General features: G+C 51.1%; 1 protein-coding gene across 7 annotated transcripts in view; it reads left to right on the top strand.

Annotated features, from left to right (window-relative positions):
• The window catches only part of MYH14 (myosin heavy chain 14), a 101,659-nt gene that overhangs the window by 59,663 nt on the left and 15,430 nt on the right, over positions 1-26,566 (top strand). For all 7 annotated transcript variants that reach the window (XM_055237053.1, XM_055237051.1, XM_055237048.1 and 4 more), the window contains 15 exons: positions 266-397; positions 1,550-1,756; positions 5,110-5,247; positions 5,550-5,673; positions 6,250-6,421; positions 9,698-9,910; positions 10,464-10,608; positions 11,761-11,967; positions 13,730-13,834; positions 13,924-14,076; positions 15,270-15,518; positions 20,111-20,323; positions 23,069-23,281; positions 24,489-24,650; positions 25,870-25,998. In XM_055237053.1, the coding sequence (XP_055093028.1) occupies positions 266-397; positions 1,550-1,756; positions 5,110-5,247; positions 5,550-5,673; positions 6,250-6,421; positions 9,698-9,910; positions 10,464-10,608; positions 11,761-11,967; positions 13,730-13,834; positions 13,924-14,076; positions 15,270-15,518; positions 20,111-20,323; positions 23,069-23,281; positions 24,489-24,650; positions 25,870-25,998 (2,562 nt within the window). The remainder of the gene's footprint in view (positions 1-265; positions 398-1,549; positions 1,757-5,109; positions 5,248-5,549; positions 5,674-6,249; positions 6,422-9,697; positions 9,911-10,463; positions 10,609-11,760; positions 11,968-13,729; positions 13,835-13,923; positions 14,077-15,269; positions 15,519-20,110; positions 20,324-23,068; positions 23,282-24,488; positions 24,651-25,869; positions 25,999-26,566) is intronic.

Raw genomic sequence — 26,566 nt, 5'->3', positions numbered from 1 at the left:
TAGCAGCAGCCACAGTACACAGTGTCTCTTGGATGCGGAGGGATCCTTTAGCCAGAGAGATTAGATAGATCAATAGTGTATTTAGTGGTGCTTGCCTGTACCTGTCAGTGTTCTAGGCCTGTGACCAGGGGCTGTTGCCAAGGCGGGGACACACAGCTAATAGGTGGAGGAGAAGGGATTTGAACCCAGAAACTCAGACCCCACTAAGAGTGTGAGGTCTTGGCCCCTGAAGTCAGCCATTCCACCCCCTTTCACCTCCACCTAGGTGAAGCCACTGCTGCAGGTGACGCGGCAGGATGAGGTGCTGCAGGCACGGGCCCAGGAGCTGCAGAAAGTGCAGGAGCTACAGCAGCAGAGCGCCCGCGAAGTTCGAGAGCTCCAGGGCCGAGTGGCACAGGTGAGGGGGCGGGGGCAGGGCGTGGGGGCGTGTCTTCGGGGTGGGGCTGTGTCGCATGGGTGGAGCCAGGTGTGAGGGGCGGGGCTTCCGGCTGAGCCGGAAGGCAGGGCTGTCGGGAGGATGGGAGCAAAGCTAAGGTGTACTGAGGCTGGGCCGGGATTGGGGCTGTTTAGTTTGGTTGAGTCGTGAGGTACAGGGAGTAGGGCCCTGGGGGTGTAGCCAGGGTATGGGCCGGGTAGGGGTGGGGTGGGAGAGTCCTGCAGAGCCAGAATGCAGCTGGACTGTAGGATCTGGGGGCAGGGGCCTCAGCTGTGGCCGGGCTATGGTATGCAGGTGGCGAACTTATAACTGTTTCCAGTATTTTGGCTATCTTAAAATAATGCTAGAACATTTGGGAGGCTGACGCGGGCAGATCACCTGAGGTCAGGAGTTCAAGACCACTCTGGCCAACATGGTGAAACCGCGTCTCTACTAAAAATGCAAAAATTAGCCGGGCGTGGTGGCGCACGCCTGTAATCCCAGCTACTCTGGGAGGTGGAGGTTGCAGTCAGCCGAGATGGCACCACCGCACTCCAGCCTGGCCGATAGAGTGACACTCTGTCTCAATAATAATAATAATAATAATAATAATAATGCTAGAACAAACCCCTTCTTGAGCATTTTTCTGTTTGCCTTTTCTGCATTATTTCCTGTGGTTACATTTCTAGGTATGAAATGTATTAAATGAAATGTGAGGTAGTAGAAAGACCCCTTGGGGGTTATTTGAAGGATGGACTGGAAGGGGAAAGGCTGGAGGCTGGGAGGCTGGGGAGGAGGCTGGAGAGAGACAGGTGAGAGAAGGCAAGACCTGAGCCTGCTGGGGCTGTAGGGACAGAGAGGAGGGGCCGGAGGAGAGCAGGAGTGCAGACTGATGGCTGTGAGAGGTGAGGGAGAAGGACATCCCCAGGATTCTGACTTAGTGATTAAGGGGATGTGGGCTCATCCTGAGATGGGGACCTGAAGGGGGGGAGGTGGGGACACTGTGTCCTCCTGCCCCTCAGTCCTGCCCTGGAGGACTTAAAGGCCAAAGCAAGTTACAAGGCAGCAGGCACCCAGTGCAGGTTGCCCTTGGAGCACTGCCCGCTGACCACTAACCTCCCACACACTCCCCAGCTGGAAGAGGAGCGTGCCCGCCTGGCAGAGCAATTGCGAGCAGAGGCAGAACTGTGTGCAGAGGCCGAGGAGACGCGGGGGAGGCTGGCAGCCCGCAAGCAGGAGCTGGAGCTGGTGGTGTCAGAGCTGGAGGCTCGCGTAGGCGAGGAGGAGGAGTGCAGCCGTCAAATGCAAACCGAGAAGAAGAGGCTGCAGCAGCACATACAGGTCTGGCCCCCTGCATGCCCACCAGGCCACCCTCCAGACCCCTCTCTCTACACCATCCACCTTTGCTTCTACAAACCGTGTGTCTTTGGGCCATGAATTTGTAGAAAACTCAGTTCTAAGTGAATTTGCAAAAAGAATACATTTTTGATTCAGATCACGGGAGACCTTAAAATATGTGAGCCTCATGTATGGGTGGGTTCAGGCGTCCAAGTGATATGTTCAGCTTCAGGCCTGGCTGGATCCAGGTGTCTGAGTGATTTTCTCAGCTTCAGGCATGGCTGGATCCAGGCATCCAAGTGATATCCTCAGCTTCAGGCATGGCTGGATCCAGGCACCCAAGTGATATCCTCAGCTTAAGGCATGGCTGGATCCAGGCACCCAAGTGATGTTCTCAGCTTCAGGCATGGCAGGATCCAGGCATCCAAGTGATATCCTCAGCTTCAGGCATGGCTGGATCCAGGCACCCAAGTGATGTCCTCAGCTTCAGACATGGCTGGATCCAGGCATCCAAGTGATATCCTCAGCTTCAGGCATGGCTGGATCCAGGCACCCAAGTGATGTCCTCAGCTTCAGGCATGGCTGGATCCAGGCATCCAAGTGATATCCTCAGCTTCAGGCATGGCTGGATCCAGGCACCCGAGTGTTGTCCTCAGCTTCAGGCATGGCTGGATCCAGGCATCCAAGTGATATCCTCAGCTTCAGGCATGGCTGGATCCAGGCATTCAGGCAATGTCCTCAGTACTCCGCCTCTCTCCATCTCCTGGCTTCATTCACCGGCAGGCTGCCCTCATGGTTCCCCTTCAAAATCTAGTGTGTATTTTACACTACAGCACATCTCAATTCAGATGCTAAATTTTCATTGGAAATACTTGATCTGTATTTCTATTTCATAATTTCTGCAGTTTATAAAAACTAGATTCACATGGCCAAGTTGTTCCAAACATGCTTAAAAGCTTTTCAGTAATTGGGTGTCTCATTTTAAATTTAAAATAAATAAAATTAAATAAGACAGAGAATTCAGCTCATCAGTCCCCATCAGCCACATTTCAAGAGCTCAGCAGTGCTTTTCTGTTTTTTGTTTTTTTGAGACCGAGTCTCGCTCCGTCGCCCAGGCTGGAGTGCGGTGGCGCCATCTCAGCTCACTGCAACCTCCATCTCCCGGCTCAAGCAATTCTCCTGCCTCAGCCTCTACAGCAGTATCTGGGATTACAGGCGCACGCCACCACACCCAGCTAATTTTTGTATTTTTAGTAGAGACAGGGTTTCAGTATGTTGGCTAGGCTGGTCTCGAACTCCTGACCTCAGGTGATCCACCCACCTCAGCCTTCCAAAGTGCTGGGATTACAGGCATGAGCCACCATGCCCAGCCCAGTAGTGTTTTAATCAACTTCTCTTGACCCCTTTGGTGAGGGAGGGACCCTACCCTAGGTTTATGGGGATGGCTGAGCATACAGCACTGGACGCCAGACAGGTGAGATTGATTGACAGCAGTTTCTTGAATATTGAATATTCGCAGCCTGAGGGGGGCCAACACCACACCACAGACGGCCACATGGCTGTTGCCCTCAAGAGCAGAGTGAACAAGCAGGGGCTGTGGGAAACAGGCTTTGTCGCAGCAACAGGGGGAGGTGACCCCTGGGTGCCATGGAAAAATGTGTTTGGTTTGTTTCAGTAATTCCATGGGCTGGCAGGGAGCCGGACTGTGCTTCTCAGGGATAAGCAGGCACTGTGTCTGGTCCCCAGGATAAGGAGGGTCCCCAGATAAGGCCGGGGGACCTTATCTGTGGGAGCAGAGGGAGTAGGAGGACTTGTTTAGGCCATTTGAGGCCCCTCCTACTTTTACCAAATGTCAAGGCAGCACATAAAATTGAGTCTTGGCTGGGTGCAGTGGCTCAATCTGTAATCCCAGCACTTTGTGAGGATCTCTTAAGCCCGGGGGTTCAAGACCAGCCTAGGCAATGAGGTGAAACCCTTTCTCTACAAAAACAAAAACACAAAAATTAGCCAAGCATGATGTCACACACCTGTAGTGTCGTCACAGCTACCCAGGAGGCCTGAGCGGGGAGGATCACCTGAGCCCAGGAGGTCAAGGCTGCAGTGAGCTGTGATGGCACCACTGTACTCCAGCCTGGGTGACAGAGTGAGACCTTGTCTCAAACGATAAAATAGGCTGGGCGCGTTGGCTCACTCCTGTAATCCCAGCACTTTGGGAGGCCGAGGTGGGTAGATCACCTGAAGTCAGGAGTTCAAGATCAGTCTGGCCAATATGGTGAAACCCCATCTCTACTAAAAATACAAAAAATTAGCCAGGTGTGGTAGCAGGTGCCTGTAATCCCAGCTACTTGTGAAGATGAGGCAGGACAGTCACTTGAACCCCGGGAGGCGGAGATTGCAGTGAGCCAAGATCGCACCATTGCACTCCAGCCTGGGCGACAAGAGCAAAACTCCGTCTCAAAAAAAAAAAAAAAAAATTTTAAACAGAATAAAATAAAATAGATTCAAAAAATAAAATTGAGTCTCAATTTCCAATGTGCCTGATGACTGTCTTATTGCCAGTACCCATTTCTATAATTTGTTTATTTACTATGTTTATTTTATTTTATTTTTTAGTATTATTTATTATTTATTATTATTTTTTGAGACGGAATCTCGCTCTGTCGCCCAGGCTGGAGTGCAGTGGCGTGATCTTGGCTCATGGCAAACTCTGCCTTCCAGGTTCACGCCATTCTCCTGCCTCAGCCTCCCGAGTAGCTGGGGCTACAGGTGCCCGCCACCGCACCTGGCTAATTTTTTGTATTTTTAGTAGAGATGGGGTTTCACTGTGTTAGCCAGGATGGTCTTGATCTCCTGACCTCGTGATCCCCTGACCTCGTGATCCGCCCTCCTCGGCCTCCCAGAGTCCTGGGATTACAGGCGTGAGCCGCCGCGCCTGGCCTATTTACTGTGTTTGTAGTTTATAATCTGTACCCCTAACTCCCACACAAGAATGTGATTTCCACAAGGATAGGTATTCCTTTTTTTTTTTTTCAGAGGCAAGATCTCGCTCTGTTACCCAGACTTCAGTGCAGTGGTGCAGTCATCTCTCACTGCAGAAGGACAGGCACTTTTACCCATCCTCAGTGCCTAGAACCGTGCCTGGCATACACTAGGCACTCAATAAATGCTTGTTGAGCTAATGAATGAAATGGGAAAGCCAATAAGGGTTTGATCCTTCCCAGCCTCACCCAGGGCATGGACATCTCTGAACCACAAGCCCCGGGGATCCATGGGCCGGCCATCCCCACTCCCATTCTTCCCCATCACACTCCATCTATTGGCCCAGCATCCTCACTCCTCCTGCCTCTCCACCCCAGGAGCTAGAGGCCCACCTTGAGGCTGAGGAGGGGGCGCGGCAGAAGCTGCAGCTGGAGAAGGTAACGACAGAGGCAAAAATGAAGAAATTTGAAGAGGACCTGCTGCTCCTGGAAGATCAGAATTCCAAGCTGAGCAAGGTTGGGGGCCTGAGGGCAGCTGGGAAAGTGGGGATGGGGTGCATTGGTGGGTTAATGAATGGTGAACTTCAAGCCATGGGGGTTACCACACTGCAGTTCTCAGGTGTGCACCGGTGGGGGTGGGATGGGTCTACAGACCCCAGGGAATGGGAAGAAGAGGGAGGTGTAGGGGGAGGAAGGTCAGAGAAGGGTGAAGAGGAGCAGAAACACAGATGAGAGCAACACCAGAAGCTGCAGATCAGGTAGGGGCTGCTCCTGGCCCAGCTCCTCCTGACTGCCCCCCATCCCACTCCACCCCTCAGGAGCGGAAGCTGCTGGAAGATCGCCTGGCCGAGTTCTCATCCCAGGCAGCTGAGGAGGAGGAGAAGGTCAAGAGCCTCAATAAGCTACGGCTCAAATATGAGGCCACAATCACAGACATGGAGGGTGAGCTCCTGGGGGTCTGTGTGTGCTCTGATGGGGGACCTCAGGCAAGCCCCATGTGCTACAGGGCCTCAGTGGCTGTGTCTGCTAAATGGGTTAGGAAGGAAGGCTCAGGGCGGATTGAGTGTCCTCCCAGCTCTTGAGTTCTTAATGCATCTCTAAATCCAACTCTCTTTCTCTCCTTGGTGTCTTGGGTTGTCCTCCTTTCTTCCCATCTGACTGTCCCACTGTCTGTCTATTTCAGACATGTTTTTGTCTCCCTGTCCCTTCCTGTTGACTTAGAATCAGAAACAGAAGGGAAGGGGCACAGGGAGGAGGCAGGGCTATAGACACAGGGCAGAGAGAGTCAGAGGGTGGAGGCATGGGCTGTCGGTGGGGATGAGGAGGAGAGGACAGTGCATCTAGGACAACATTGTGGGAAGAGTCCCTGAGATAGATGGGGAAGGTGGGAGGAGGAGAAGGTGTTAAGGGAGGTGCTGAGCTTAGCCTTATATGTGGCTGGGGGCCTGTGGTCTCTGTGAGAGCGGCTAAGTGTGCAGGCCTGGAGTCCTCATGCACGGCCCCCACCCCTGCCTCCAGACCGCCTGCGGAAGGAGGAGAAGGGTCGCCAGGAGCTGGAGAAGCTGAAGCGGAGGCTGGATGGGGAGAGCTCGGAGCTGCAGGAGCAGATGGTGGAGCAGCAACAGCGGGCAGAGGAGCTGCGGGCCCAGCTGGGCCGCAAGGAGGAGGAGCTGCAGGCTGCCCTGGCCAGGTGCAGGGTGGGGTGGGCTTGGTGGGGTAAGCAGCACGGGTGCACGGCCGGCCAGCGTGGGGTGCCCAAGTCAGAAACTCCTGGGTACAAACCCCAGTGGAGCCACTCACCAGCCACAGACAGGCCACATCCCCTCCGAGCCTCAGTGTCCCCTTCTGTCAAATGAAGATAGCAAGAGTTCCAGGCCCACTAGGTTAAGGGAAAAGTGAAACAAGACTCTATGTGTCTGGTAACTTGCATAACAGTGCACAATGGGAACAAGAAAATGCTATTTCTAGGCCAAGTACGATGGCTCACGCCTGTAATCCCAGTACTTTGGGAGGCCAAGGCGGGTGGATCACTTGAGGTCAGGAGTTGGAGACCAGCCTGGCTAACATGGCAAAACCCTGTCTCTACTAAAAATACAAAAGTTAGCTGGGTGTGGTGGCAGGCACCTGTAATCCCAGCTACTCAGGAGGCTTAAGCACGAGAATTGCTTGAACCCCGGAGGCAGAGGTTGCAGTGAGCCGAGGTCATACCACTGCACTCTAGTCTGGGCAACAGAGCAAGACTACGTCTCAAAAAAAAAAAAAAAAAAAAAAAAAAAGAGCTATTTCTTCCTCTTGACTGCTTGGCCTCCCCACACCAAACAGCCCAGAATCAGCTGAGATTTGACAAGTGGCCTATGTTAGGAATCATAATAATTATATTTACACTCGTTCACAATAATTGAGCTCCCACTCTATGCCAAATGTGGTGCTTAGTATTTCAAATGCTTTTTATGCACTGTGCTTCATGCAATCTAAGACCCCCTTGATTACAAGTACAGCTCCATTTCGGAGATGTTAAAATGTGAAAAACTGTGCATCTTAGAGTTGATGGAACATGGTGTGTGTGTGTGTGTGTGTGTGTGTGTGTGTGTGTGTGTGGTTAAGAACACATCTTTTTTTTGTTTTGTTTTGAAATGGAGTCTTGCCCTGTTTCCCAGGCTGGAGTGCAATGGTGTGATTTTGGCTCACTGCAACCTCTGCCTCCCAGGTTCAAGCGATTCTTGTACTTCAGCCTCCCAAGTAGCTGGGATTACAGGCGCCTGCCAACAAGCTAATTTTCATATTTTTAGTAGAGACGGGGTTTCACCATGTTGCCCAGGCTGGTCTCGAACTCCCAACCTCAGGTGATCCATTTGCTGAGGTTGGGATTATAGGCGTGAGGCACTGCACCCAGCTGTGAACACACATCTTTGAGTCTGACTTCTGGGTTGGAATCCTGGCTTCTCCCCTTTCTAGTCATGTGACCTCACACAAGTCACATCACCTCTCTAGCCTCAGTTTTTTCATCTATAAAATAGGATAATTGTAGACGCTACTCCTAAGATTAGTGCGAGGGTTAAAGAAGAAAGTGCTCCGCAGACGCTTGGCATATGCTGAGCCCTCAATAAATGCCGCATGTCTCTATTACTACTTTTATTACTCTTGTTAATTTTTTTCTTTTTTACTGAGGTGAAATTCACATAAAAGTAACCATTTTTTAAATGTACAGTTCAGTAGATTTTGCCTATTCACAATGCTGTGTAACCATCACCTCTATCTAGTTCTAGAACATTTTCTCTTTTATTGAGCTGGAGTCTTGCCCTGTCGCCCAGGCTGGAGTGCAGTGGCGTGATCTTGCCTCACTGCATCCTCTGCCTCCTGGGTTCAAGCAATTCTCCTGCCTCAGCCTCCCGAGTGGCTGGGACTACAGGTGCCCACCACCACACCCAGCTAATTTTTGTATTTTTAGCAGAGACAGGGTTTCACTATGTTGGCCAGGCTGGTCTCGAACTCCTGACCTCGGGTGATCCACCCACCTCGGCCTCCCAAAGTGCTGGGATTACAGGCATGAGCCACTGTGCCGGCCTCCAGAACTTTTTTATCACCCCCAAAAGGAAACCCTGTATGTATTAAGCAATCACAGCCAGGCACAGTGACTCACGCCATAATCCAGCACTCTGAGAGGAGGCAGGAGGGTCGCCTGAGCCCAGGAATTCAAGACCAGCCTGGGCAATATAATGAGACCCTGTCTTTACAAAAAACTTAAAACAATTAGCCAAGCATGGTGGCACGTGCCTGTAGTCCCAGCTACTTAGAGGGCTGAGGTGGGAGGATCATTTGAACCTGGGAAGTCGAGGCTGCAGTGAGCTATGATTGTGCCACTGCACTCTGGTCTAGGTGACAGAACGAGACCCTCTCTGTCAAAAAAAAAAAAAAGAAAGAAAGAAAGCAGCCACTCCCTATCCCTCCTTCTCCCCAGCCTGGCAGCCTCTGATCCACTTTCTGTCTAAATAGAATTTGCCTATTCTAGATATTTCGTACAACATGTGGCCTTTTGTGCTTTAGTTATTTTTATCGCCATCTCCCCAGCAACCCTGGTAAAGGGGAGTGTTCATCGTCATGTCCTCCCACAAACCAGGACCCTGCCCGTCTTAAGTCACTTGCTGGAGCAGGGGGCCAGGAGAGGATACTAAGCCAGGCCTGTGTGGCTCCCTGAGCCATTAACCCCCAGGTCCCAGTTGGTGCTGTCCCCAGATCCAGCTTCTCTTTGCAATGACACTGCGTGAAGGGACAGGAAGCCACATTCCTGTGAGAGCTATAAGGAGGGACTCTGGGCCAACCCAGCCACTCACGGACCGGGTAACCTCGGCAAATGCTTTCTCCGCGCTGGACCTCAGTTTCCTCATTTGGCAGAAACGTTAAATGGGGTGACACAAGTAAAGCACTGGCATGAGGCAGGAAATTACTAAGTGTCTCCTACGATTACTGTTGCTGTCATTCCCACTTCACAGCTAAGAAAACTGAGGTTCGAAATGAGTCAGGCTGGGCGAAGTGGCTCACTCCTGCAATCCCAGCACTTTGTAAGGCGAGGTAGGAGGATGGCTTGAGGCCAGGAGTTCGAGACCAGCCCTGGGCAACATAGTGAGACCCCGTCTCTCTGGGGAAAAAAAAAAGTAGCCAGGCATAGTGGACCACACCTGTGGTCTCCGCTACATGGGATGCTGTGGTAGGAGGACCACTTGAGCCCAGGAATTTGAGGCTGCAGTGAGCCGTGACTGCACCGCTGCACTCCAGCATGGGCAACAGAGCGAGACCCTTTCTCAAAAAAATTAAATTAGTACTGGAGCCAAGTGCCCAGTGGCAGAGAGAGGATTCGAACCTGGGACTGGCCACCTCCAAAGCCCACATCCAGCCTTTCTGTCCCCAGAAATCATTGCCTCACCCTTGCGTGCCCCTGTACCAACTCCATGGTTCTTGTCACCCCCAGGGCAGAAGACGAGGGTGGGGCCCGGGCCCAGCTGCTGAAATCCCTGCGGGAGGCTCAAGCAGCCCTGGCCGAGGCCCAGGAGGACCTGGAGGCTGAGCGCGTGGCCAGGACCAAGGCGGAGAAGCAGCGCCGGGACCTGGGCGAGGAGCTGGAGGCGCTGCGGGGCGAGCTGGAGGACACGCTGGACTCCACCAATGCACAGCTGGAGCTCCGGTGAGGCCCGGTGGCAGGCCGCTGTCACAGCCTGTGCACGTACAGGGCTGAGGGAAGGACTTAGGTGCAAAGTCTCTGTCTACACAGAGGCTTACTTATCGTACAGTTGTTCATGAACCACCAGCTCTAGGTCTGGCCTGGGTCAAGCTGGGGACAGAGATGGGTCGGACCCAGGTGTTAACCTTGGGAACTTCCAGTCTCAGGGGAGGCAGATTGAGGCAAAGACAATCTCAACCCAGAACAAGGGGTGCTTTAGTGGAGTAACACGGGGCATTGTGAGTGATAAGTGAAGACCCCTAAACCAAGTCTATGGGAGATCCAGGAAGACTTTGCTGAGGAAGGGCCTTTTGGAAAAGGGTTTTGAAAGGTGAATAGGAGTTCACCCTTAAAGCCACACTCCTTCCACAGCGTCACCACCCAGATCTCCTGGGGAGCATAACATGAGGCCCTCATTTTTTAAGGAAACATGAAAAGGAGAAACAACCAGCTCCCCCAAAGCCCCTGCCTTCCTCTGCTCTGAAATTCCCTTCCCCTCTCCCTTCCCCCAATAAAGGTCCAAGAGGGAACAGGAGGTCACGGAGCTGAAGAAGACCCTGGAGGAGGAGACCCGCATCCACGAGGCAGCAGTGCAGGAGCTGAGGCAGCGCCACGGCCAGGCCCTGGGGGAGCTGGCGGAGCAGCTGGAGCAGGCCCGGAGGGTGGGTTGGGGCAGGGGGACAGGGCAGAGGGGCCACGGGGAGGGCAGGGCAGGACACGGGGTTGGAGGAGTTACCGCTGGCTGGTTCTAGGCCTGCTCGTCTCCCTGGGCCCCTTTCCTCACGCATTCATGTGCATCTTTCATTCGGTAAGCATTAATGGGGTGTGGACTATATTCCAGGAGCATTGCTGGGGAACCAGCCGTTAACCCAACAACCAGCACTGCCTTCCCTTGTGGAGCTTTCCTTTTAGGGAGAGAGGCAGAGAGTAAACAATATAAACACCTTGTTTATATTGGGTGATAAGTGCTATGGGGCCGTAATGAACAGGGAAAGGGGATCAGAATTCTAAGGCGGGTGAGTTTTTAAGTAGAGAGGCTGTGGAGGTATTCTGTGAGAAGGTGACATCAGGATAAAAAACTGAGGGAGTGGCCAGGCACGGTGGCTCATACGTGTAACTTTGGGAGGCTGAGGCAGGCAGATCACTTGAGGCCAGGAGTTCGAGACCAGCCTGGGCAACATGGTGAAACCCCATCTCTACTAAAAACACAAAATTTAGCTGGGCATGGTGGCGCACATGCCTGTAGTCCCAGCTACTTGAGAGGCTGAGGCAGGAGAATCACTTGAACCCAAGAATCAGAGGTTGCAGTGAGCCGAGATTGCACCATTGCACTCCAGCCTGGGTGAGAGAGCAAGACTCCATCTCAAAAAAACAAACAAAAAATGGGCCAGGCATGGTGGCTCACGGCTGTAATCCCAGCAGTTTGGGAGGTCAGGAGTTCAAGACCAGCCTGGCCAACATGGCGAAACGCCATCTCTACTAAAAACACAAAAAATTAGCTGGGTGTGGTGGTGGGCACCTGTAATCCCAGCTACTTGGGAGGCTGAGACAGGAGAATCGCTTAAACCTGGGAGGCAGAGGTTGCAGTGAGCAGAGATCACGCCATTGCACTCTAGCTTGGGCAACGAGAGTGAAGCACTGTCTCAAAAAAAAAAAAAAAAAAAAGAGGGAGTGAGCGATGAGCTATTTGTTCACTGGGAGAAGTGTGTTCCAGGCAGAGGGAACAGCCAGTGCGAAGGCCCTGAGAGGGGGGTGTGCCTGGCCTGGTCCAGGAAAGGCCTCATAGATCTTTGCTCATCTCCTTCCCACACCAGGGCAAAGGTGCATGGGAGAAGACCCGGCTGGCCCTGGAGGCCGAGGTGTCCGAGCTGCGGACAGAACTGAGCAGTCTGCAGACTGTACGTCAGGAGGGTGAGCAGCGGAGGCGCCGCCTGGAGTCACAGCTGCAGGAGATGCAGGGCCGGGCTGGTGACGGGGAGAGGGCACAAGCAGAGGCTGCTGAGAAGCTGCAGCGAGCCCAGGTAAGTGGTGTGGCCAGGGCAGGGGTTTCTGCTGTGTGACCTTGGTGACATGCCTGCCCTCTCTGGGCTTCTATTTGGTCCATATCAAACCAATTGTCTCGTTTAGCTCTTCCAACATAATCATGTACAAGTCGGGGCACAGTGGCTCATGTTTGTAATTCTAGCACTTGGGAGGCCAAGGCAGGAGGATTGCTTGAGCCCAGGAGTTCGAGACCAGCCTGGGCAACATAGCGAGACCCCATCTTCAGAAAAAAAAAATTTTTAATTAGCCAGGTATGTTGGCATGTGCCTGTAGTCCCAGCTACTCAGGGGACTGAGGCAGGAGGATCCCTTGAGCCTGGGAGGTCGAGGCTGCAATGGGCTATGATTGTTCCACTGCACTCTAGCCTGGGCAACAAAGTGAGATCCTGTCTCAAAATAATAATAATAATACCCAGTACTTTGGGAGGCCAAGGTGGGCAGATCACCTGAAGTTGGAAGTTTGAGACCAGCCTGACCAACATGGAGAAACCCCGTCTCTAATTGAAAAAAAAAAATACAAAATTAGCTGGGCGTGGTGGCGCATGCCTGTAATCCCAGCTACTCGAGAGGCTGAGGCAGGAGAATCACTTGAACCCGGGGGGACAGAGGTTGCGATGAGCTGAGATCACGCCATTGCATTCCACCCTGGGCAACGAGAGTGAAACTCCACCTTAAATAATAATAATAGTAATAATAATTCACTCATTTAAGGTGTGCAATTCAATGGATTTTGGTATATTCACAGAGTGGTACGGCCATCACCATAATCTAATTTTGGACCATTTTCATTATCCCAAAAAGAAATCCTATACCCTTCAGCTGTCATCCCCCACTTCTCCCCCACCCCACCCAGGGAACCACTAATCTCCTTTCTGTCTCTACTGATCTCCCATTCTAGAGATCTTATATAAATGGAATCCTACTATATATGGGTGGCCTTTGTGGCTGCCTTCTTTTACTTAACATAACGGTTTCAAGATTCATCTGTGTTGCAGCTTGTAGCATCATTCCTTTTTTATTTTTTAATTTTTAAAACACCAGCCGGGTGCGGCGGCTCATGCCTGTAATCCAGCACTTTGGGAGGCGGAGGCAGGTGGGTCACCTGAGGTCAGGAGTTCGAGACCGGCTACCTGACCAACATGATGAAACCTTGTCTTTACTAAAAATACAAAATTAGCCGGGTGTGGTGGCGCATGCCTGTAATCCTAGCTACTTGGGAGGCTAAGGCAGGAGAATCACTTGCACCTGGGAGGCAGAGGTTGCAATGAGCCGAGATTGCCCTATTGCACTCTAGCCTGGGCAACAAGAGTGAAACTTTGTCTCAAAAAAACAAAAACAAAAATAACCCAAAAAACAACACCATGCAATAGATCCATATACCTTTCTATTGCCCAATAATGCCCGTTGTATGGATGTTCCACGTTTGTTTATCCATTCATTTATTGATGGACATTGGGGCTGGTCCCGCCTCTTGGCAATGGTGAGTAATGCCACTGTGGACATTCCTGTACGAGTTTCTGCACAGACCTATGTCTTCATTCTTTTGGGTATACACCTCGGAGCGGAATTGTTGGGTCATGTGGGAACCCTATGTTTAAGCATCTGAGGACCTGCCAGACTGTTTTCCACAGCAGCTGCACCATTTCACATTCCTGCCAGTGTGGTAGGGATTTGAGGCAGATGGGGTCGCTGGGTGGAGGCCATGATTGGAGGGCTTCATTCCCCTGTCCCTTCCCTGCAGGCTGAACTGGAGAATGTGTCTGGGGCGCTGAACGAGGCTGAGTCCAAAACCATCCGTCTTAGCAAGGAGCTGAGCAGCACAGAAGCCCAGCTGCACGATGCCCAGGTGACCCTGCCTGCCCTTCAGCTCCACCATCACCCTCCCCTCCTTGTCCTCCCGACCACACCTGACGTTGCCATCTCCTCCATTTACAGGAGCTGCTGCAAGAGGAGACCAGGGCGAAATTGGCCTTGGGGTCCCGGGTGCGAGCCATGGAGGCTGAGGCAGCCGGGCTGCGTGAGCAGCTGGAGGAGGAGGCAGCTGCCAGGGAACGGGCGGGCCGTGAACTGCAGACCGCCCAGGCCCAGGTGAGCAGCCCTACGTAAGAACTTCAGGGAGGCACAGCCCCCTCACTGCTCCTCCTGGGTTCCCCAGCTCAGGGACGGCCATGCTGCCCACCTTCTCATAGGCCAGACCCATGGGTGCCTTTCTCTTCTCTGACTCCCCCTTACCCCCCACAGCCTGTGCCCAGCCCTGGCTCTCCTGCCCACTGACTCTCAGCCTCATCCCTTGTCCCAGCTCCAGCTCAGCCCCAGCTCGAGCGCCGTCCTCTCCCATCTAGATCCTCCTCTTAGCCTCCAGCCTCTCCCCTAACAGCTCATCCCCTACACAGCCCCAGAAGCTTCTTTCTTCACCTGGAGCTGACCCTGTCCCTCCCCTGCTCACAGCTCTCCCATGTCTCCCCAGTACCCCTAGACAAAGGCCGTGCCTCTCAGTTGGGCATTTGAGGCCCTGCAATCTCTGGTCCTTCCTGTCTTTAGCTGTATTCATCTCTATCTCTACTTTCCTATTTTATTTGAAAAAAACCTTTTATTTTTCCAGACTTAGCATTAGGCTCCCCTGTGGGAAGTTTCCTGACCCATCTTCTCTTTCTTTTCTGTCCCAACGCCAGTCACTTTGGGCTGGGACTGTCTCTGCCCATGAGTCTCCCCACCAGACTGAGAGCCCCTTCAAACTAGAATCCCATCACAGTTAGATCCAGGTCTGTAGCACAGCCCAATATAGAGCCTGATGTATGGTAGGCTTTGAGAAGTGCCTATTGAATGAATGAGTACATGCCTGCAGATATCCTTCAACTGGCAAACTCCTATGCATACTTCAAGACCCATCTCAAATGCTCCTCCTTCCGGAAGTTTCTCCTGAATGTTCTAAACAGATTCTGAGCCCTTCCTGTGGCCTTCCATAGCTCCCATACTGCTATCTTAACCTCTATCACCCTGGCTGTGACGCTGTGTCTCCCCCAGCAGCCGAGGGCCTCCCCAGGAAAGACTCCAGGTCTGATTCACCTCCGCATCTTGGAGGGAGTAATTTTAATTCCCTGGAAGAACTAGGGCTCATAGTACTCACAACCTCACACCACTCAGAGGCAGAAGAGCCCAGCAGAGTGACCCTCTCCCTCTTCAGGCCTCAGTCTCTTCATCCTGGAAATGGAGCACCACCAGCTCACACCTTGGTCACTCATGGCCGTGACCACCAACCACCCTCTCTCTCCTCCCCTCAGCTCTCTGAGTGCCGGCGGCGCCAGGAGGAGGAGGCAGGGGCACTGGAGGCAGGGGAGGAGGCACGGCGCCGGGCAGCCCGGGAGGCCGAGGCCCTGACCCAGCGCCTGGCAGAAAAGACAGAAGCCGTGGATCGGCTGGAGCGGGGCCGCCGCCGGCTGCAGCAGGAGCTGGACGACGCCAGCGTGGACCTGGAGCAGCAGCGGCAGCTTGTGAGCACCCTGGAGAAGAAGCAGCGCAAGTTCGACCAGGTGGGGCACCTCAGTCCACCCAGCTGGGGAATCAGCAAGTCCGTCTACACTTCCCAGAGTCGTTGTGAGGAACCAGTAATCCGTGCTGTCACGGCTCAACTAGGCAGTTGTAGTGGACCAGGAAGCAAGACTCTTCTTTGCTCTGGGCCTCTGTAAAATAGGACATCCCTCTGTCCTGATTCATGCCTCTTGCCACAGCATAATTCCTCGTAGCACCCACTTTTACTTTCAGAGCTGCCCTGGTTTTTGGATGACAAAATATACGAATACCTTCAGTACCCCAGAGGTTGCTTATGAGAATTAAACCAAATAACTCATCTCACTTCTGCTGATTCACGGGGTACCTCAGGCAAGTTGCTTTTTCCATCTCAGCTTCAGTTCACCCATCTAGCAAATGGCAATAATGCCAAGCATCTGGCAGCCTGAGGGTGAAATAAAAATCACAGAACCTTAGAGAGTTCAGCTCAGGCGATCCTGAGGTTTGGATCCCAACTCGGCCTCTTGATGGCTGTGTGGCTTGGGCAAATTGCTCAACCTCTCTGTGCTTTCTTTTATTCATTTAGAAAATGCAGTGTGAGGCCGGGCACAGTGCCTCATGCCTGTAATCCCAGCACTTTGGGAGGCCAAGGCAGGCGGATGGCCTGAGCTCAGGAGTTCATGACCAGCCTGGGCAACACGGTGAAACCCTGTCTCCACTAAAATACAAAAAAGCTAGCTGGGCATGGCAGTGTGTGCCTGTAGTCCCAACTACTCGGGAGGCTGAGGCAGGAGAATTACTTGAACCCGGGAGGCAGAGGTTGCAGTAAGCCGAGATCGCACCACTGCACTCCAGCCTGGGCGAGAGAGCAAGACTCCATCTCAAAAAAAAAAAATTAAAAATTAAAAAAATTTTTTTTAAATTGTCATTTCCCTGTAGGTGGTGCAATATGTTTTTCTAGCTGACTTACGATTTCTCTCTTTATGTTTGGTTTTTAGCAGTTTGACTGTGATATGCCCAGCTGTGGGTTTTTTGTATTTTTCCTGCTTTAGATTCACTGTGCTTCCTGTAGCTGTGGGTTGATGTTTTTGATCAAATGTGGAAAATTTCAGCCATTATTTCTTCAAATATTTTTATCTCCCACTCTCTCTCCTTCCCCTTCTTCTTGGACTCCAAATACATATGATTTGATTCTAACACTCTTCCACAGGTCATTGAGGCTTTATTATTTTTTGCATCTTCTAGAATTTTATATAAATTATTTTCACATAAATCTCTTTTGGGATGGGCTTATTTTACTCAAAATAATTTTTTTTTTTTGAGACAGAGTCTCGCTGTGTCACCAAGGCTAGAGTGCGGTGGCACGACCTCAGCTCACTGCAACCTCCACCTCCCGGGTTCAAGCGATTCTCGTGCCTCAGCCTCCCAAGTAGCTGGGATTACAGGTGTGCACCACCATACCTGGCTAATTTTTGTGTTTTTAATAGAGATGAGGTTTCACCATGTTGGCAAGGCTGGTCACGAACTCCTGGCTTCAAGTGACCCACCCACCTCGGCCTCCCAAAGTGCTGGGATTACAGGAGTGAGCTACCGCACCCAGCCTCAAAATAATTATTTTGAGATCCATCCATATTTTTGCATATCAATAATGTATTCCGTTTTTTGCTGCTGATATTATTCCTGTGGTATAGATCAGCCACATTTTGATATTCATTAACCTTTTGATGAACATTTGGGTTTTTTCCAGTTTGGGACTATATGGATAAAGCCTTAGTTTTTCTCAAAGGTGGTTTTAATTAACATTTCCCTAATGACCATGATGTTGAGCATCTTTTCATATGCTTATTTGCCGTCCATATATCTTATTTGCTGAAGCGTCTGTTCAGATCTTTTGCCTATTTGTTAATTAGGTTGTTTGTTTTACTGTTACTGAATTTTGAAAATTCCTTATGGGCCAGGCACGGTGGCTCATGCCTGGTAATCCCAGCACTTTGGGAGGCCGAGGCAGGCGGATCACCTGAGGTCAGGAGTTTGAGATCAGCCTGACCAACATGCAGAAACCCCGTCTCTACTAAAAATACAAAATTAGCCAGGCATGGTGGTGCATGCCTGTAATCACAGCTACTCGGGAGGCTGAGGCAGGAGAATCGCTTGAACCCGGGAGGCGGAGGTTGCAGTGAGCCAAGATTGTGCCATTGCACTCCAGCCTGGGCAACAAGAGTGAAACTGTCTCAAAAAAAAAAAAAAAAAGAAAGAAAGAAAGAAAGAAAATTATTTATATATTCTAAATGCAAGTTCTTTATCAGATATATGCTTTGCAGATATTTTTGTCCAGTCTGTGGCTTTTCTTTCCATTCTGTTAGTCTTTCAAAGAATAGAAGTTTTTAATTTTGTCCAATTTATCAATTTGTTGTTTTATGGATTGTGCTTTTAGTATTGTATAGAAGAAATTTTTGCCTAACTCAAGGTCACAAAGGTTTTATCCTGTTTTTTTCTTGTTTTCTTTTTTTGTTTGTTTGTTGTTGTTTTTTGTTTGTTTTTTGAGACGGAGTCTTGCACTGTCGCCTGGGCTGGAGTGCAGTGGCGCGATCTCGGCTTACTGCAACCTCTGCCCCCTGGGGTCAAGCGATTCCTCCTGTCTCAGCCTCCCAAGTAGCTGGGATTACAGGCACGTGCCACCACACCTGGCTAATTTTTTTTTGTATTTTTAGTAGAGACAGGGTTTCACTATGTTGGCCAGGCTAGTCTCAAACTCCTGACCCTCGTGATCCACCTGCTTCGGCCTCCCAAAGTCCTGGGATTACGGGCATGAGCCACTGCACCTGGCCTATCCTGGTTTTTTTTTTCTAGCAGTCTTCCAGTTTCAAGTTTACATTTAGGTCTGTGATTTATTCTGTGTTAATTTTTATATATGATGCTATCACGGCTCCATGTTAATTTTTGTGAATATAAATATCCAACTATTTCAATACCATTTGTTCTCCACTGACTTGTTTTTGCATATCTATTGAAAATCATTTTTCTTCTTCCTCTTCTCTTTTTTTTTTTTTTTTTTTTTTTTAGATAGAGTTCCACTGTTTTTGCCCAGGCTGGAGTGCAGTGGTGTGATCTTGGCTCGCTGCAACTTCTGCTTCCTGGGTTCAAGCGATTCTCCCACCTCAGCCTCCCGAGTGGCTTGGATTACAGGTGTGCGCCACCACACCTGGCTAATTTTTGTATTTTTGGTAGAGACGGGATTTCACCATGTTGGCCAGGTGGTCTCGAACTCCTGACCTCAGGCGATCTGCCTGCCTCAGCCTCCCAAAATGCTGGGATTACAAGCATAAGCCACTGCACCAGCCTTTTCTTCTTATTTGAAGTTATTTTGCCTCTTCTAGTTCCTTTGCATTTCCATATGTATTTTAGAATCAGTTTGTCAATTTCCACCCCAAAACAAAAAGCCTTCCGATTTGGTACTGTGTTGAATCTATACATCAGTTTGGGAATAATTGACATCATAACAATATTGAGTTTTCTCACCAAGGAAGATGGTATATCTGTCCGTTGAAATACCTTAGAAATGTTTTTTAGTTTTCAATGTACATCTTTCATATCTCTTGCCAGATGTATTTCTAAGTATTTCATGGTTTTATGGCTATTTTAAGTGATGTTACTTTCATTTCCATTTTTGATTGCTAGTATGTAGAAACACAATGGATTTTTGTATATTGATCTTGTATCCTACAATCTTGGCTAAACTCACTTATTAGTGCTAATAGAATTTTTATATATTTCGTTGGAATTTCTACATAGATGATCATGTTTTTTGTGAACAAAGGCAGTTTTACTTCTTTCTTTACTTTTTCTTTAACCTTCTAGGACTCCAAATGCATGTATGTATGACCACTTGGTACTTTTTTCAGGTTGTTAAAGTTCCATTGATTTCTTTCTTTGCTCTGTTTAGATAATTTCTATTGACCTGCTTTCAAGTTTACTGATTCTTCTGATGTCTCCAGTCTGCTACTAATTTCATCCAATGACTTTTATTTCAGATATTTCATTTTTCAGTTCTGGCATTTCTATGTGGTTCTGTTTTACAGTTTCAAATCCCTCCTCAAATAACTCTGCCTCTTTACCCTTTATATCTGTCTCATTCTGAAACTTATCATGAAGTCCTTGTGTGCACATTCTAATATATAGGTCATCTGTGGGTCTATTTGTATGGACTGATTTTTCTCTTAACTATGAGTCTTGTTCTCTTTTCTTCTTTGCATGTTTTATAAGTTTATTTGCCGATTATTGTGTCTTAAAAAAAACAGTAAAGGTTGAAGTCCATTTAAAAATATATATATATATATATATTTTTTTTTTTCTACTGCCACTCTTAAGAGGAAGGAATACCCTTTCTTCTGTTGAACATATAGAGTTAGGGACTGATCAGTTTGATCCATTCAAGAGTTAAGCTGGTTTGGGACACAGTTGCAACTTTAATCCCTCTACCTCCCTCTTGTGTCTCTGCCTTTGTCTGTCTCTTTCTCTCTCTTTCTCTGTTCCTGGCTGCTCCCTCTTCCCGTTCCCTTGTACACTCCTTTCAGCTAATCTATTTCCCCCTACCCCATCTCCCTCAAACTGGAAGCTTCTGGCAGAGGAGAAGGCAGCTGTACTTCGGGCAGTGGAGGAACGCGAGCGGGCCGAGGCAGAGGGCCGGGAGCGTGAGGCTCGGGCCCTGTCACTGACACGGGCACTGGAGGAGGAGCAGGAGGCACGTGAGGAGCTGGAGCGGCAGAACCGGGCCCTGCGGGCTGAGCTGGAGGCACTGCTGAGCAGCAAGGATGACGTCGGCAAGAGCGTGAGCAGGGCCCCCACTCCCCAGGACACACTGGGTGAGGGGAGACACGTACATGCATGTATGCTTTCACACATAGAACGTGAAAAACAACCAGCCATCAAAGTCGTATATTCATGCACAAAGAGAACAAGAGGGCTGGGCGTGGTGGCTCACTCCTATAATCCCAGCACTCCAGCACTTTGGGAGGCCAAGGTGGGCGGATTACCTGAGGTCAGGAGTTTGAGACCAGCCTGGCCAACATGGTGAAACCCCACCTCTACTAAAAATACAAAAATTAGCCAGGCGTGGTGGCACGTGCCTGTAACCCCAGCTACTTGGGAGGCTGAAGCAGGAGAATCGCTTGAATTCAGGAGGCAGAGGTTTCAGTGAGCCGAGATCATTCCACTGCACTCCAGCCTGGGTGACAGAGCGAGACTCTGTCTCAAAAAAAAAGAGAACAAGAGGAGGACTGTTCAGCAAACATTTGCATCCATATACACACACACACGGTGTAAAGAGAATCTCCCACCAAATACGTGTGCTGATGCACACGCATAGGAAGTAAGGAGAGCCATTCACCAGAGGTAGGTCTTCACGTAGACATTCACAGAACGTGAGGAGAATCTTCCATCCAGCACGTGTTCACACACAGAACACAAGAGCTGCTCACAAAGCACACATGCTCACATTTGTGTACACGGGATGTGAGGAGAATCTTCTATTACTTGTTTTTGTTTGTTTTTTGTTTTGTTTTGTTGTATTTTTGAGATAGGGTCTTGCTCTGTTGCCCAGGCTGGAGGGCAGTGGTGCAATCATGGCACATTGCAACCTCAGTCTCCTAGGCTCAAGCAGTCCTCCTGCCTCAGTCTCCCGAGTAGCAGAGACTACAGGTGCATTCCACCATACCTGGCTGTTTTTTAAATTTTTTGTGGAGATGGAGTCTCGCTGTGTTGCCCAGGCTGGTCCTGAACTCCTAGGCTTAAACAATCCTCCCACTTCAGCCTCCTGAAGCATTGGGATTACGGGCATGAGCCATTGCACCTCGCTGAGAATTTTCCATTAAATACACATATTCATGTGCATATGTACACGTACAGCATGAGAAAACTACTCACCACACATGTGTGAATTCGCAGAGAGAGACCATGAAGAGAATTTACTACAACACACAGCCTGAGAACCACTCCCCAGACATGACTGTGTGCATGCATACATACATAACACACACACGCACACACACACAGTGTGAGGACTCCCACTTTGCCTGCCACCAATTCCATTGAGCATACACAGACTCTCCCACCAAGCCTCTGTCTTCCCTTAACTCCTATATCCCTCCAGGGCCTGTAGGGTGGTGCCCCAAGGCTTCTCCCAGGCTCCCCTCACCCAGCCAGTGTTCCAGCCTTCTGAATGGTCAAAATGACCCACCACATCCTCCATTCCATCCTTCCTTTATTCATCCTCTAAATACATTTATGGATCACGCCCAGGGACACAGGCCACCCTCACTAATGATGGGAGGCACTGGCAGAATTTGTTGAGCTCCTGCACAGATGCCATCTGGACATCCTTATTTCTTTGTTTTCCCAACAACGCGCTTCTAGGAGTCCAATGCATGAGGGCTTTATCTTCTCCACACATGTAGACATTGATCCGATTTTGCTTTTAGCCAGGCCTGGAGAGAACCCCTCTCTCCCTGACGCAGACCTGGCCTGCAGCCCTAGGGATGATGGAGCTAAAACCCAGGTCATACTTGAGCCGTTAAGGTCTGTCCCTTGGGAAAAATGTCAAGTTATTTGTAGTGACTCCAAAGGCCCTTGTGGGAAACAGGATGTTGATGGGAGAAAGTTTGATCCCTTCAAGTAAACAAAATAAATTGGCAAGTACCAAATAGGAAGGGAAGCTAGAGGGCCCATTCCAAGGACCGAAAGTAGATACTGTCAGTGACCAGAATTGTAATGATCATCATGTGGGCAGTGGCGATCCACAGACATAGGCCTTGCTCTGTGGAACTCACGGTCCAGTGCGGGAGGCAGATGTTGCACAAAAAGCCACCTAAGCAAATGTCAAATGACCACTGTGACTAGGGCCAGGTAGGAGAGGGGCCCCAGTGCCAGGAGCGTGGGTAGCAGAGAGGCCCTGATGGGTCAAGAGAGGCTTCCTTGAGGAGGTGACAGTTAAGTAAGGAGAGGGGTGAAGGGGGAGTCTCTGAAAATTCATAAGCCCAGCTCTACTTTCACAGCATTTGGGGTTTTAATTCATACCTCCCTGAAAGATCAGGGACCCTCCCAAACAGAAAACCCAATAGAAGTAGATAGTGGGTTGGTGACACCCTGGGGAGTCTGGCAGACACCGGCACTGATGACCCTGGAGCTACGTGCCTTCAACCCATTCACACAGGATTCCCGAAGATGAATTCCCAGTGAGTGAGCTCACAATGCAAAATTACAAAACTCAGGGAGTAATCCACCATGAGTGAGAGTCAGCTGACCTAACAGACACTTGTATTGGACTCTGAAGCGCTTCAGATAATAGAATTATGAAGCATCAGTTATTCATGACATACATTTTGGGATGATGCTGAATGAGACACCTAGGAAGGAACCGCTCAGCAGATTTTGAACGGATGAATGAACAAACTAAGATGGACACACTGACTTGCCACCTCCCCATCCCCCATCAAATCTTCCCCTACTCTACCTAGGCTCCTAACCTCCTCCGCCTCAGTGACCCAGGTGCCTAGCAGCTACTCTCCCTCCCCACCAGGTGCATGAGCTGGAACGAGCCTGCCGGGTAGCAGAACAGGCAGCCAATGATCTGCGAGCACAGGTGACAGAACTGGAGGATGAGCTGACAGCGGCCGAGGATGCCAAGCTGCGTCTGGAGGTGACTGTGCAGGCTCTCAAGACTCAGCATGAGCGTGACCTGCAGGGCCGTGATGAGGCTGGTGAAGAGAGGCGAAGGCAGCTGGCCAAGCAGGTATTGTCACACAGAAGGCCACAGGGTGCCAGTCCAGCTGGGGTATGCCATCGTGTGCACAGGCAGCAAGAAGGGCAGCAAGGGGTCTTCCCGACCCACCCACCACTCTGTCTCCTCCACCCGCCCACCACTCAGTATCTCCCCAACCCTTCCACCGCTCAGTGTCTCCCCACCTGCCTGCCACTCAGTATTTCTGCCAGTCTTTCGTGCCAGCCAAACCATCTTCCTCCCACAAAACCATCTTCCTATTCCCCAACCCATTAACCTGCCATGACCCATTAACCCACACACATATCCTGTTGACCTGTTGCTGTACCCGATCATTCATCCTCCATCCACCACACAAACCATTCATCCATCGCCACGCCATCTATTCAACCACCCCAACCACCCACATACAGCCTCTCCCCCAACCAGCGCTATGTCCAACTACTGCTCCATCCACCCAGTTACCCCCTTCCAACCCATCGCCTCTCCCCAACCCAACCCCTCCCCTATTTACCCAACCCCAGCCCCTCAGCACCCCCTGCTGACTCCACTTAGTCACTGACTCAATGACCTGCTCCTCCGCCCTCCCCTCCATCCACATCCTTCCCCAATCCACTCAGTCATCGTTCCCTCGCTTCCTTGTTTGTTCCTTTGCTCTCTCCCTCCCTGCACCATTCATTCATTACTCGTTCTGTCCAGGAACTTCCCATGTCTTCCCTCTGCTAGGTGGTGAGGGGCAGGGGCAGCTCTGGGTGTCGGAAAGACCCCTCTGGAGCCATGTGGGCAACAGACTTGGGGTGGAGGGTGCTAGAAGCTGGGGAGGCAGGGAAGAGAGGTGAGCAGGTGACCTAAGGCCAGGGGTCTCCGTGGGGTTTTGTCTCTACTAGCCCCTTTGACTTAGACATGGCTGAGTGTCCAAGACTTGGCCCTGGGGGCACCAGGGAACCATGGGAGGGCTATGAGCAGGGTCAGCTCTGGAGACGTGTTGTAATGGGCTGGAGGGGAGAGATGAGAGGCCAGCAAGGAGGCTTAGGTGAGATGGGGGACTGAGCTGGGGCAGTGGGGATAGAGAGGGGACCAAGTAAGGAGAGTCAGGGAGTGAGGGGAACGGGGCTTGTAGCCGGGGCAGGAGCTCCAGGGCAGACCTCCATGTCCCTAGCACACAGAGGGAGGCTGGGCTTCCTGTGCCTGACCCGGTCCCTCCTGACCTCCTCTCCAGCTGAGAGATGCAGAGGTGGAGCGGGATGAGGAGCGGAAGCAGCGCGCTCTGGCCGTGGCTGCCCGCAAGAAGCTGGAGGGAGAGCTGGAGGAGTTGAAGGCTCAGATGGCCTCCGCCGGGCAGGGCAAGGAGGAGGCGGTGAAGCAGCTTCGCAAGATGCAGGTAAGAGCGGGCGTGAGCTGTGCCAGGGAGGGGAGGCTTTGGTGTACTCAAGCCCCAACCATCACTCCAGGGTCTGAGGTATCTCGGACCCCTCCCTCTCAAACCACAGGCAGTATCTGCATGGGTCAGCACCTTTATAAACATCCATGCCCCAGAGGCTGGCTTCCTTCTTCTTGTATTTTACATTTCTTTCATTTAAAATGCTGCACTTTTAAGTCAAATTTCCTCATTTTTTGTTTGTTTCTTTGTTTGTTCAGTTGGTTGTTTTTTTTTTTTTTTTTTTTTTGAGACAGTCTCATTCTGGAGTGCAGTGAGTGATGTGATCTCAGCTCTCATGGCAACCTCCGCCTCCCAGGTTCAAGCAGTTCTCCTGCCTCAGCCTCCTGAGTAGCTGGGATTACAGGTGTGCACCATAATTTTTGTATTTTTAGTAGAGACGAGATTTCACCATGTTGGCCAGGCTGGTCTCGATCTCTTGGCCTCAAGTGGCCTACCCGCCTCCATGGTTTTGTTTTTGAAGTGAAAATACCATATGGTTTTTTGACCAGACACGGTGGCTCACACCTGTAATCCCAGCACTTTGGGAGGCCAAGATGGGCAGATCACCTGAGGTCAGGAGTTCAATACCAGCCTGGCCAATATGGTGAAACCCCATTTCTACTGAAAATACAAAAATTAGCCAGACATGGTGGCACGCACCTGTAGTCCCAGCTACTCAGGAGGCTGAGGCAGGAGAATCTCTTGAACCCGGGAGGCAGAGGTTGCAGTGAGCTGAGATCCCACCACTGCAGTCCAGCCTGGGTGACAGAGTGAGACTGTCTCAAAAAGTAAAAATAGAAATAAAATAAATAAATCAATGGTAGGCAAACTGAGGCTCAGAGAGGGGCAGTGGCTGGCTCATGGTCACCCAGCAAGGAAATGGCCAAGTTGTAATTCAAACCCATGTATATCTAACTGGAAGCCAGGCTCCATCAGGCTTCCGGCTGCCTTCCAGGCTCAGCCAGGTCAACCTCCTCCCTTGAGGACCAGAGTGGGAGAGGCTGGCCCAAGGTCACACAGCAAGTGGCTTTACACACAGGAGCCCAGGTCTGCAGGGTTCGGAGAACTCCCTGCTTGTTCACGGGAGCTGAGGAGCCCCCATCGGTCTGGCAAGGGGTTGGAGGAGTTCCCTGTGCTGTGTGGCCAGGCTGAGCCCATCTACCTGTTCGATTCCACCCAGGCCCAGATGAAGGAGCTATGGCGGGAGGTGGAGGAGACACGCAGCTCCCGGGAGGAGATCTTCTCCCAGAATCGGGAAAGTGAAAAGCGCCTCAAGGGCCTGGAGGCTGAGGTGCTGCGGCTGCAGGAGGTGAGGCTGGGGTAGGCTGGGGTATGCTGGGTCCTGGGACAGGAAGCTGGGAGGTGGGCAATGCTAATCTCGGGGCCGCTGGGGTGTGATGCTGGGGAGGTGGGCAAGGCTAACCTCGGGGCCGCTGGGGTGTGATGCTGGGGAGGTGGGCAAGGCTAACCTCGGGGCCGCTGGGGTGTGATGCCGGGGAGGTGGGCAGGACTAACCACAGGGTCCCTTGGTGTGAGCCTGGGGAGGAGGGAAGGGTTAACCACAGGGTCCCTGGGTGTGAGGCTTGGGAGGTGGGTGGGGCTTACCATGTGGCCTCCAATGCCAGCCTAAGAGCAGGGATTTTGTCCTAGGGCACTAGGGAGCCATGGAAAGATCCAGAACAGAGGATGGGCAGGGTCAGCTCTGTAGCAGTTGAACTGGAGTGGAGAGATTGGAGGCACAAAGGCTGTGGGAGGGGGAGTGGGAGGGGGAGAGACAGATTGAGAGAGAGAGAGAGAACCCTGAACCAGGGCTGAGGGGATGCAGAGGACAGAGAAGGCAGTCAGAAGGCAGGAGGGAGAAGGCTATGGTGAGGGGG

Source organism: Symphalangus syndactylus, chromosome 13, assembly GCF_028878055.3.
Source record: "Symphalangus syndactylus isolate Jambi chromosome 13, NHGRI_mSymSyn1-v2.1_pri, whole genome shotgun sequence".
Lineage (NCBI taxonomy): Eukaryota > Metazoa > Chordata > Mammalia > Primates > Hylobatidae > Symphalangus > Symphalangus syndactylus.
Note: the sequence above shows the minus strand (reverse complement) of the source record. Positions and strands in the feature narration are given on the sequence as shown.